At 45.3% G+C, this 13,268-nt stretch overlaps 1 protein-coding gene across 5 annotated transcripts in view; it reads left to right on the top strand.

Annotated features, from left to right (window-relative positions):
• Positions 1–13,268, top strand: part of SLC25A22 (solute carrier family 25 member 22) — a 179,496-nt gene that overhangs the window by 98,048 nt on the left and 68,180 nt on the right. For all 5 annotated transcript variants that reach the window (XM_069223107.1, XM_069223105.1, XM_069223104.1 and 2 more), the window contains one exon: positions 11,765–11,820. In XM_069223107.1, the coding sequence (XP_069079208.1) occupies positions 11,765–11,820 (56 nt within the window). The remainder of the gene's footprint in view (positions 1–11,764; positions 11,821–13,268) is intronic.

The following is a 13,268-nucleotide window of genomic DNA, read 5'->3' as shown; positions in this document are numbered from 1 at the left end:
ACAATTGTATGTCTGTGCAAATGTAATGGTCATTTCAATTGAAAATGTGTTGTCTCTAATGGTAGTGCACTATCACACCATTCATACTCCACTTTAAGCTACTCCACTCTACGACACTCTACTCTAAGCCATTCAACTCTGTGACACTTTACTCCGCTGTATGTCCCTCCACTTGATGCCACTCTACGCCACGCTAATTAACTCTGTTGCTTCACTCCACGACACTCTGCTCTAACACAGTTCTCTACTCCGCTCTACTACACTCTGACACTCTACTCCACTCTTTTATGACACACCACTCTGACACTCCACCCTACAACACTACACTCTATTCCACTCTACACTTCACCCTACTCCAATGTACGCCACTCCACACCACTCTACACCACACCATTCTACTCTGTGCGACTCTACCTCACTCCACGACACTATACACCACTTCACTGTAGGCCACTCTACACCTCTTTATGACACTCCACTCTACATAACTCCACTCTGTGACACTCTATCCACTCAGTGCCATACCAGTCTAACCTAATCCACTCAGACTCCATTCCCTCCTATGACACTCCCTTCTGACACTCCCCTCTGGCACTCCTCTGTATGACACTCCACTCTACGACAGTCTATGACACTCTGCTCTATGCCCTTACACTCTAGATCCCCCCCCCCCCCACCCTAGGCCATTCACTCTACTCCACTCTATGCCACTCCATTCAATGATTACTCTACTTTGTGCCACTCCTCTCTGACACTCCAATCTATGAAGTTTTATGACACTGGCACTCTATGCCACTCCACTGTATGACACTTTACTCCACTCTAAGCCCCTCCACTGTACGCTGCTCCACACTACGTCAGTTCACTCTACTCTGTGACACTCTACTCTGTGACACTCTACTCTACGACACTCCCCCCTACTCTGTGCCATTCTACTCTGACAATTTACTCCACTGTGACATTTTACTCCAATCTACGCACTCAATGACTTTTACTCCAATCTACGCTACGCACTCTGCTCTAGACCACAGCACTCCACTCTATGCCACTCAACTCCACACTACACCACCCTGCGCCACTCCAGTCTATGCCACACTACTATGCTCCAATCTACAACGCTCTATGGCACTCTTCTCTGACACTCCACTTCACTCTAGGCCATTTTACTCTTCTCTACAACACTCCACTCTACTACTGTACTCCACTCTAAGCCACTGTACTCCATACACTTGTCTCCTCTGTACAACACTCTTCTATATGACACTCCTCTCTACCACACTACATGCCACTCTACTACACTTTTTGGCACTCCCTTCTATACCACTCTATTGACAATTTACTGCACTCTACTCTACTCTACATCACTCCACTCTGAAACTCTACTCTACGACATTCTACTCCTCTCCACTCAGATTCTACTCCAGTCTATGCCACTCCCCTGTATGCCACTCCCCTCCACTTTGACACTGTAGTCTACAACACTCCACAACACTGACATTCTACACCACTTCACTCAATACTACTTTACTTCACTTAACATCACTCCACTCTATTTTAATACACTTTACTCCAGTCTACGCCCCTTTACTCTACAACCCTGTGCTCTACGATACTCCACTCTACGACACTATGGCCCTCCTCTCTATACCCCTCCACTGTATGCTCCTTGTCTCTGAGACACTCTACTTTACGACTTTATTCCACTCTGACACTCTATGCCCCTCTACTCCACTATACACTGCTCCACTCGATCTCCTTCTTTCTATGCCCCTTCACGACCCTCCACTGTACTGCCCAACACTCTGACGGGCCACTCTGCTGGGCCACTCTGCTTTACTCCAGTCTGCAACACAATACTCTACTTCACTCTGCTGCACTCTCTGACCCTTTACTCCACTCTACAGTAAACCACTCCACTCTACGACACTCTAATCTATAACACTCAACTCCTCAACGCTCTGCTCCACTCTATGCCCCTCCAGTCTATGACATGCCACAGCACTCTACTCCACACTACTCTACTCTACAACACTTTATTCCCCTCTACAACACTTTACTCCACTCAAAGGCACTCCACCTTATGTCACTACACACCACTCTGCCCTCACTATGCTACTCTGTGCCACTCCACTTTACAAAACTCCATTCTATGACACACTACTCTACTCCATGACACTCCACTCTACGACACTCTACACCACGCCATTCTATGACACTGTACTCCACTCTTCTACATCACTTTACTCTGCAACACTCCACTCTACAACACTACAATCTGCGGCACTCAGTGCCACTCCACTATACTACACTCTAACACTTTGCTCCACTCTTTGACACTCCATGCTACGCCACTCTACTCTCTCACATTTTACTCCACTCTATGCTATGGCACTCCACTCCACGACACTCTGCTCTATGACACTCCACTGTATAGCACTTTACTCCACTCTATGCCCCTCCACTCTACATCACTCCACTCTGACACTCCACTCAACTCTATGCGTCTTTCACTCCACGCCACTCTTCTCTACTCCACTCACCTCCACTTGACTCCCTCCAACCCTCTACAGTACTCTACTCTTTGACACTCTGCTCTTCTCTACTTTGCTGCTGCATTCCACTCTATGGCACTCCGCTCTATGCTGCTCCAGTCTGCTCGACTCTGACACTTTACTTCACGCTACACCCCTCCACTCTGCATCACTCCGTTCTGACACTCCACTCTGCACCATTCTGCTCCACTCCCCTGCACTCTATGACTATACTCCACTCTATGAATCTAGTCCACTCTACGACTCTACTCCACTCGATGCCGCTCCATTCCATGGCTCGCCACTCTGACTCACCACTCTGACATGCCACTCTGATATGTCACTTTGACTCACCAGTCTACTCTACTCTTAGACGCAGCACCTTGATACCTTTTGGTAAAGAGTGCTTTAGAAATGTATTTGTTATTTAATTTCACTTTTCGCTCTATACCACTCTACTTCACTCTACCCTACTCCACCACACTTTACTCCACTCTGTGCTGCTCCACTCTGTTCTACTCCGAGGCACTCCACTCTACGTCACTCTATGACACTTCACTCTAAGCTAGCTTAATGCTGGCGGTATAGGGTATGCACTGTTACCTGCTATAAATTATTTGCAGAATTATGCTGCAGGTTTCTTTACACAGTTGACTAGAGAGTATAGAAGCAGGCAGACTTTGAGATTCACTGTCCTGTTTTAGAGTGGTGGGTAGGTGGACTATGACATATGTTCTAAAGTTTGTAGGGTTGTTTCTAGATATTTTTAAATGTGCACATGCAACATGAATAACACTCAACACTTTAATGTTAGCGCATTATATTGAAAATTTGGAATTCAGTGGTATGATTTACTGTAATATTTATTTATGCATGTTAATATCTGTATCCAAATCTTAAAATCTTGGTATTTTACTATATAATGGTTGTTAGATGCGCAATAAAAAAATCACACACATGCTTTACTCTAGGCTCTTCCACTCTAGGACACTCCATTCCACGCCTTTCAATGCCTCTGCAGTCCACTCTAAGCCTCTCTACTCTATTCCACTCTTCTTAAGGCCATTCTGCTCCACTCTTCTCTATGCCACTGTACTCCACTGCGTGACATGATACGACCTTCCACTCTACAACACTCCACTCTGACACACCACTCCACTCTACTACAGCTTATGTCCCTCCACTCTGCGTCCATCCACACCCCTTCCCTCTTCTCCACTCTACTATACTCCACTCTACCCCACTCTACTTCACTCCACCCTACTTCACGACAGTTCTTTCTACAACCCAACATTCCACGCTAAGACACTCCTGTTCACTCTATGACATTACTATCCACTCCACAACCCTCCACTCCACTCTGTGCCATTCCATGACAGTTTCTGTCACTCCACTCTATTCCATTCCATATCACTCTCCTCAACACCACTAACTTTTAGCCATGCTGAACAGCAGCTGTGGTGTACAACATGGCTCAAATTCCACGGCAAAGCCTAGACTGGACCTATTTGCTTTGCCAATGCTTGTTATGTTTCTCAGTGAGATGCCCTGAGTGTAATGGGTATTCCCAGACTTGAGCCCCAATCTATATATGATGTAAACTTGAGAACCTATGCTTCAGTCATGAGTCCCAGCAAAGCCGAAAGCATTCCGAGCTTACTTTTGTTCCTGCTCAGAGGGGGCTTGACCAGACAATTTAGGCTGAAATATTTCTTAAGGGGCAGGGCCAACGCCGATTTGCATGAAATTCACCTGTGCAGTGGCATTGTGAGCCAAAAAAGTGGAATGAAATATAGACCACAGTAGTTATAAGCAGCTGAAATTAATATACACATGGCACCCATCACTTTTTGTGTTTTTTCTGTCTTCCCGTTACCAGTGCAACTTGAAAGCACTATTGCATCAACACATATGTATGTGCTTGAGACATGAATGTATAAAATTGTAGCACTGGTTATAGATAATCTAGTTTGAGTGGACTGCGCGTAGTTCAAGCAGTCGGTAGTATGTTACATCCTGAGGAGCCCCCTCTACCCTCCCTATCAGCCCCTCTAGTAGAACTTGATACAGGAGGTGAGCTATGGTCAGTTAGAGGGCAGTATGGGGAGAGGTACTTCAGTAGATCCACTACCTGAAGCCATGATGTGCCTTACCGTGGAGCCACAAGCCAGACAGGCGAGGGATGTGTAGCTGTAATCCGAAAGGGAAGCACCCCACCGAGAGATGAACATGGACCCCAGACTTCTTTCACATAGTACTTTGATCACTTGCTCGTTATTGTTTCACGCTATATTTTTATTATGAGTTTTGTAGAGTACTGTGTGTGGCCTTATGGTTACTTCAGAGCACAAGTTACAATGTATAGGTAACTGAAAAGTCAAGATGCGATGGACTCCAGTTAGAGGGATAAAACCTATATCTGATGCTTTTTGGCCACAACCTTGGATGTAATGGGTTTTCTTACAATTCAGTAGTGAAATATTCTGTTTTCAAGAGTTTTCTGATTCATAGATGATTGGTACCCAGCCTGTGGGTGGGGTTGTTGTCATTCCACAGTCTTTGACCTTGTGCCCTCTGGCATCCGCCTCCATGTTTCATTCTCAGATGAATGGAACGATGAATGGAATGAAAGATAAACAAAGAGGCTCCAAATTATTCAAAATGCTGCAGCTAAATTGGCTGACGTGAGCTGCCTCCTCGTTTGGGTATTCTTCAATGGCTTCCAGCAGCTAAGACGATCGTGTTCAGATCCCTTTGTGACATTCATAGAGACTTTTTTTCACACCGGTCCTTTTTCCTTGGGAAAAAGTTTATTCCATGTGCACCTAGTCATCTTCTCCGCTGGACTGATGTATCCTTACTAGTAATACCTGGATTTAAATGGGTTGCTCTGGAGGTAGGTCCTTTTGGTAGGAGCTGCCTTTCACCTCAGCTGCTGGCTCCGGCAGCAGGCATTGTGACGTCAGAACTGGACTGTAATAACTTCTAGTTTCTATAGATGTAATCTTGTGATGGGGTTTTGCGGGAGGCCAATAAAGATCTGGCAATGACATAGGCATGCCACGGCCAGGGGTCTTGTCCGTTCCACTCAGTGCTTTAAATGGGCGGTACTGTCCGGTACGGAGTACCGGCACTTTTTTATTTTAAAAGAGAGAGTACCTGCACTTTTCAAGAAAAACGTAATACTTTTAATTGGAGAGTACCGGCACTTCTCAGAAACAAGCAGGTACTCTGGTACAGAGTACCTGCGCTTCTATTTTTCCACTTCAAGCACTGGTTCCACCTGTGATCATTTTGTAGGAATGGGAAGGAGATTACTGAGGACAGTGAGCTGGGGTTTGATACCTTTGACCACTACATCGACCTGAGGTTGATTGAAATTTGAGAGAGGCAGAGTATCACCAGGTAACTGGCTGTTCCATGGGCGCGGAGGGAACGCCAGACCTTGGCTCCTGGTATAAAGGACCCCGCCGCTCCCAAAATCATAACCTTTCAAGGTCTGGAGCAGTAGTCCCATCCCTGCTTGGATAAACGGCGGCGCTAACACGCCTTCAGGCAGCGGCTGACGAATGACCACGGGCCGTTAGCCTGGCCCGAGGGCTCTATCGGGAGAACCAACTTCTGCTCCAGGGAGGGCAACCCGTGAATGCCTTTGCGGCCTCCCGAGCTGTGTATGGAAGAGTGCCAGTGCCTTGGTACGCGGCACACATGTGGGGTCTGCAGGTATTGACGGAACCCTTGCCCTTACCGTGCGTTCTTGCTTTTGCAGCCAAAGCCAGCCGAGGCCAAAAGAGCTACTTGCCCAGCGCCCGTTTAACTATGGGGTACAAATGGCGTGGGGGACATTGCGACAAGGGGTGTGCAGCAGTAAGTAACACTTCCAGAAAGGACAGGCCCAGAGACTGACAATCCAGCATCCTGGGAGGCCTGGGTTAGGGTCAGTCACATATCTGGCATGTGATGACTCAGTCTGCCACAACCATTACTGGCCTGTGGTTTGCACGGACATGTGGCTAAACTGCAGAGCTCTGTTTATGGGCAGGGTGTGACTCGAAACTGCTTGCCCTGTTTAATATCTAACGTTTTGAATGGGTCAAACTATCTCTATTTCCTTTTGGCCGACTTGGCAGGCGAGGGATCCTGTGCTTGAACAATGTCTGTCAGGCCTGGCAGCAGCTGCTCCTAGCCTTGCCTCTCAGTCCCTGGCACGCATAGACACAGTGCCCTCTAATCTCTTCATCATCGAAGCAGGAATGTCGAGGGTGAAACAATCGCCATTCTGTCTGGCTGACTTTAAGCAGTCAATCTGCACTGTGCTATGTTTTATTTCCGTCTAAATATAGCCAGCCACTTAATCAAACTCGGACATCCCCACTCCTGTAAGGAGCACATTTAACTGCTGATTCACGACATAGATGCCACGCCTCTGCCAGCAGCAGCATACGTTTTTCAGCGTTGACCCCTCAGCATGAATAAGGACTTTAATCCCGACATGTCCTAGAAGGCCAGTTACCTCTGATTTTCGTTTCTGTTAATTCTGTACTCAGAAGTCTTGCGCTCTGTACAGATGTCCCCTCTTTTCCGGCATTTTTCATTTGCCCTCTGTTTTCAAAGCGCGCTTTGGTCGACTTCCTGCCAGGCCTTTGTTTTGTTTTGCTTCCCTCTCTGTGCGGTCCAGTTGTTGCCACCGTCTCGCCTCCAATAATAATCTGCTGTAATGTGGGGAAAGCTGGCTATGCCACGTGTTCTTATTGCAGACACTATGTAGTTTGCTTACATGCAGCCCTGTAACGATTAATGCTGGAGTTTTACACAAGCTATTTCCATGCACTGATCATTTATAATGAATCCTTTACTTCCGGATGACTCGTTTCTCTACTGGGTATTAAGTCCGTACATCTATTATCACTGGTGAAATGTAATTATTTTGAAAGACAGGGGCACTGCCTACTGCTTAATAAATGCACCATGTGAAACATAAAGAAAAGCAATCAAGGCTGGCAACCTCAGCAGAAACTACACAGACTTTAACAGGCCTGAACTTCACCTACTTGTGCAAGGCCGAAGCCCTCTCATGCTCTCAAAGGCATGGATAACTAGTTGGAAGAGCCTGGCTGGGTCTTAACTTACACCTCACCTAGACGGGCACCCTTCACATGCGAGGGTGAGAGACGAAGCACTTTGTAGGTTGCTGCTTTGACACTACAAGATTAAATAGTCTTGCCTTGATACCTGCTTTCCTCCTCTACCTTCATGCACGACCAGTACTTTTTGTTCATCCCAGAGACTCATGTTCTTTCTAGTTTGCATAATAAGGCATCTTCCTGGCCTTCTAGAATTTTCTCTGAGACCAACTTCCACTTTCATTATTGGTAGAGAAACACATTTTATGGTAAAAACAAGAGAAAAACCGGTGAAGGAGACTTACCCTGCTTCCATTATTTCCCACAGGTATGAAGAATGCCACCAGTTTGGTAGTGCTCAATTTGCTCAATCTTACCCCAGTTCGTCTCTGACATGTGAGAATTGTGAAAAACACTTTTTTTTATATATGCCTCCACAAGTTCTGAGCTCCTTTATCTGATTTATTCTCACTCTACCCCTCTCCCACAGCTCATCCCATCCTCATGCCCATTAACTCTGTGTTCATCCCCAGCAAGAGAACTTTGAACTAAAACAATAGCAGACTCGTCAGGGGTAGTAAGCACTATGTAAATATAATAAATACAATTTACTATAGATGTCACTTCTTGTACTAGCCAGCTCCTAATTCAACCCCTCTGAATGCTTCAGCCAGCAGGGTGAGTTTGTGTCTCTTGGATACTGAAGCTCGGGCCTATCCTGGGAGAGCAGAGCCTTTGCCTGTCTTGTTCATTCTAGAACTCTGTTCTTGGGATACACGGGCACATTGTGGGCACAAAATTTACAACCCCTTACTATTTTAAAGCTGGTTCTATGTGTCAGGCTAGCCTCACAGACTCCTGGGCACTTGGCCACATTCTGCTAATCCTTCGCATTGTTGATCTTTTTACCAGGAATCTGCCTTTCTCGGTATTAGAAGATGCAAGTGTGCTGAGCCATGCCAGCCGGGAAAAGTCCCCTACCACATTAAGGCTTGTCGCAATGTCTCGGGCTAGCCTTGCTGAATCATAGGAAATTCATACCATCCTTCCTGCCCTACCCATTGCGAAGATATGGCCATCAATCAGCATTTATTGGCTTTGGAAGATGAAGGTTTGTGACCCCTGCTAGTGAGGAAAACGTAAACTACCTACTACTGCATTAAGACATTGAGTGTTACTAGAGGGAGACTCCTAATTCCATGCACTTCAGTTCTTTGTTGTGACGGTTTCAGTTTTCCATGGTTCTTCTCGTCAAAATGGTAATAACAGATCATGACTTTGTTTATTTCTATGGACTATGTGGTTTATTAAGAAATAAAAATCACATTTTCAGGGCATCACACAAGAAAGCACTTTTGGAAATATTCCAGCATAGCAAAGGCTGCCAAACCTTGACTTTTTCAATTTTGTTTCTAATATCTTGCCTCTTCCTCTCTGTTCCTTTTTAGGACTTGCCGGACAGCACATGCTCTGTTGCTTGCAAGATCTTTTGTTTCTTTAAAAAAATAAACTAAATAAAAAGGGCCTGGAGCTCACGTGTTACTACCATTGTTCACTTCATCATCACTCTCATTTCTTTGCTTCTGATTGGTGAGCACATGCTGGTTTTACTTTTTGCTTCATGTGTATGTCCCTTTGATGGAGCATGGACCAAGTACTGAAGAACTGGATAATTAATGTCCCTATGCTGCTTGTGCTCACATTCAGGTATTTTTTCTTGCTTCCCCATGGTCGTTGCTTCCTCGTCATTGTTAAATATTCATTCTTGCCTTGCACCCAATTGCCTCCCCTCGTTGTTTGCCTCCCCTCACTCCTCCAGTCACATTTGGCTTCTGGTCCTTTGGGGAAGCAGGCAAGAGTATCCTCAAACAAAGCAAAACACTGGCTCTGTCCTCTTTTGTTTACTCAGCAGACAATGGCAGCCTGAGCCCATGCCAGAGGGAATCTTAGTTCTGGAACATGTATTTGGGTTAATAGGCATCTCCTCAGTCTGCAGTGCAAGTCTCCCTTCCAGTTTCTTTTTAGAGTGTCACTGATTCCTCTAGTCCTATTCTGTGTTTATAACTCGGTATCCAGATTACCATTGATCACTGCTATATAAACATTTAAGCTTCTAGATTCATATCAAAGATTTTTTTTTTTGTAAATTATGGAATGTGTTTTTTTTGTGACTGCGTACTTTGGTCATGTAGCAGGAAGCAATACACGTATGTGGAGCAGTGTTTATTGGGGTTGGGTGTGCCTTGAACATTTTTTTCAATTAATTCAGGATTTCACAACTATATGCACTTAGGAAACGATGGCATGAAGGCAAGCGTGCAACATATTTCTGCATTTATGGATGTTGACAAATACATCTTTGTATTTTGTAGCCTTTTAATCAAGCATTGGCAAAGTCAGTAGGTCTCACCTATGCGAGATCTATTGGCTTTGCCAGTGTTTTTTAAGCCTTGTTCTACAGCAGTGCATCTGCTGTGCAGCATGGTTGAAAGTAAAAACAAAGAAAGAGCAATCACATGGCCAGCATTTACTATGTCATTGTGCCTTTTTTAACTTTCATCCATGCTGCACAGAGTGCTGTACAACATGGCTTAAAAACATTGACAAAGGTAATAACTCTTGCACAGGAGAGACCTATTAGCTTTGGCAATAATTGTTGCAGATGCTACAGATTAGCTTGCCCTACTCTCTACCAACGTTTTCCCTCATCTTCTCTAGTCTTCTTTAGAAAGAGCAATGAAGCTTCTCTTCTATTCCCTCATCTTCCTCACTTCCCCTCTTAGTTGTTGGTTCAGGATTAAGGGGCATTTAATGTAACGTGATGGCATTTTGGCAGATGGGATGTTAGGGCAGTTTTGGAAGGTGCTGTCAGCTGAGGCTCTACTGTCCAAAGCCCAGAACTTCCCCTGACCCCCTCAAAGTGGGGGAACTTCGAGTTTGACAGGACAGAAGCACTTCTGATTTATGGCAGTACTCCTGTTCCATCAAACTCTAACTGCCCCTGCTCCTCATGCTATAAAATTGGCTGAGGTGACATCGCAGCCTTTTCCTCAAATGGAAACCATTTCTTTTCCAGTGCTGCTGGAATGTGCTTTGCACTGATACAAGCCCATTACTCCCAGTAAAAATGATAACCTTGGTACCAGTGGTTTTCCTACAGTAGTGACGACTAGACCGGTAGCCATTTCTCATGTGAACTACTCAATCCCTGCTTGGGGGGTCATTTCTCTCCTATACAGAATTTACTTAGGCACTAAGTAGTTACTTCTACTTCACTTTCATTGCACTTCTCTGTCATAACCTGTGCAAAACTGGACCAAGTTCGCAGATAGCTCAAGATGAATGGGCTCAGAGAGATCAGGATAGATTGGAATCTGAGAAGTCAGGGTGGATTGGAATTGCAGTCTGATTAAGTCTCTTGATGTTGTTATAAACTGCACAAATCTGGGCCAGGTTTACAGGGAGATCAGGATAAATTAATATCAGAGAGATCAGGATGGATGGGATCAGAGAGATCAGGACAGAAAGCAGGACGGATTAGAATCAAAAGAGATAGGGATGGGAGGGATTTAAAGATCAGGATGGCTGGGAATCAGAGAGATCAGGATGAATTGTAATCAAGAGAGCTCTGGATTCATGGGAATCAGAGATCATGATGGGTTAGAATCGCAGCCTGACTAAGGGGCTGATTTAGATCTTGACAGAGGGGAATCCTTCATCACAAATGTGATGGATATCCAATCCGCCATATTACGATCCAATTATATCCTATGGGGATCGTAATCCGGTGGACGGGATATCCGTCATGTTTGTGACAAACTATTCTATCCGCCGAGATCTAAATCCGGCCCTTAGTCTCGTGCTATCACGTGGGATCTGAGAATGGATTGTTTGCTATCAGGCAGGATGAGAAGCCTACAACGCCAAAGGGCGTCTGCCTCAGGACTTCCCATTCCAGTAGGTATCATGAGCATCACCATTCTGCCTCAGAATCTCATCAGGATAGTAAAGAGATTTTACCACCTATTATACGCTTAACAAAAAATTGAGTGACTTACTTGTGATTCCTTGGAGCATCCAGTATAGGCTGAACTCTCTTCTCGATTTCAGGTCTGACTGTCTCGTCAAGACGATACGATCGGAGGGTTACTTCGGCATGTACAGAGGTAAGGCTGGGTCACCACCTCATTACGTGTGTGTTGATGCTTGGACCAAACATTGTGCTGGGGAGACAAGCCCCAGGTTTGGTGGCTTGAAGTGACTTAAGTCATTAAGGACCACTGTGATAGAACTCACGGTGAGGAAGGGGGTTTGGGTCATGCTAAGAACCAAATAATTATATTTATAAGTATGCGTCCCTTTTTTTCTCTTTATAAAGGTCAACGTCTTGCTTTGAAACCAAGTAGAATATAAATATTATAAAATCCCTCACCCTCTCCTTATTGGTACTGCACATGGCAATACCAACTATAATGCTATTGTTGAATTTGTATTGTTGTCGGTTTGAAACATCGTATTTCGCACCATAATGCTGTATATAGCATAGTACATTTAACGTAAGGGAAAGTATAGGGACTATAGACAAAGGCGGCCCTATGTGTATTTTATTGGTTCACATGTAGAATTCCTTCCCAGTTCCAGTGTTATGACATATATTACTTTTAAAAACGTTGTCCAGATCGCTGTTTAGGGAAAACTGTGTAAGTCTATATTGTCAAATAATGTCACAGGCCAGGCTTGAGGTGCGGGGACAGCCCTGTGTGCGAGTGTCAATAACTAAATGACAGGGGTGCTGCACGCCGTAACTGGAGGAATTGTGTGACCAGTTGAGTACGATCCTGGGCTTTCTTTATAAGAGTATTGTTTTCAGAGGGAATAGTGTCCTGGGGTCAGATGAACTGAACCAAGACTGCAAGTCCCAGAATGTATTGCAGCGGTGAACGTAGCCTAGACCGTGTCTGTGTGATCCGGAGTCTTGTTGCCACCATAAAAATGCAGTTTTAGAGAAGTATGCTTCCGGTGCTTGAAAAGCTGAGGTGTCGCAGGTAAGAATTATAGTGCACTGCTAAGGGTGTGTGGGTCTCCGCACTGAAATGGCGGAAGGTATTGCAGGACAATGTACAAGGACAGGGCTGCCAGAGGCCTTTAATGTCAGTACGGTAACATCAGGGGAAGGTGCTCTTGCAAGGCTGTGTGGGTGGATTCCAGTGTTGGAATGGATTGCAGTGAGGTGCATCATTGTAACTCGTTGTGTGCTCCCTAGAGGGCAGAGCAGGGGTTTCTCTGGGTGAGAATTGAGGTGATTTATTAGATCTATGTGGTCCCTAGGATGGAACAGTAGTAGCAGTGGTGTTGCATGAAACAGTCTAAATGTAAATCTGCTGAACAGCTGTAGGCAAAAGCTTGATGAGAAAATCGCCAGTTTCAGCAAGCAGCACCACAGCAGCCCAGGCCCAAGATTATATGTAGCTGTACTGATTCACCCATCCACTCGCCTCAAATGCCAAGTTCCTTGGGTTCACTGTCCGCTCTGATCTCTCTGGCACTTCACACATAGCCAAGAAGCCTGGAACTCTCTCGTACTGTTAAACAAAAAGTGAAGGCCTGCTCCCCC

This window comes from Pleurodeles waltl, chromosome 3_1 (assembly GCF_031143425.1).
Source record: "Pleurodeles waltl isolate 20211129_DDA chromosome 3_1, aPleWal1.hap1.20221129, whole genome shotgun sequence".
Lineage (NCBI taxonomy): Eukaryota > Metazoa > Chordata > Amphibia > Caudata > Salamandridae > Pleurodeles > Pleurodeles waltl.
Note: the sequence above shows the minus strand (reverse complement) of the source record. Positions and strands in the feature narration are given on the sequence as shown.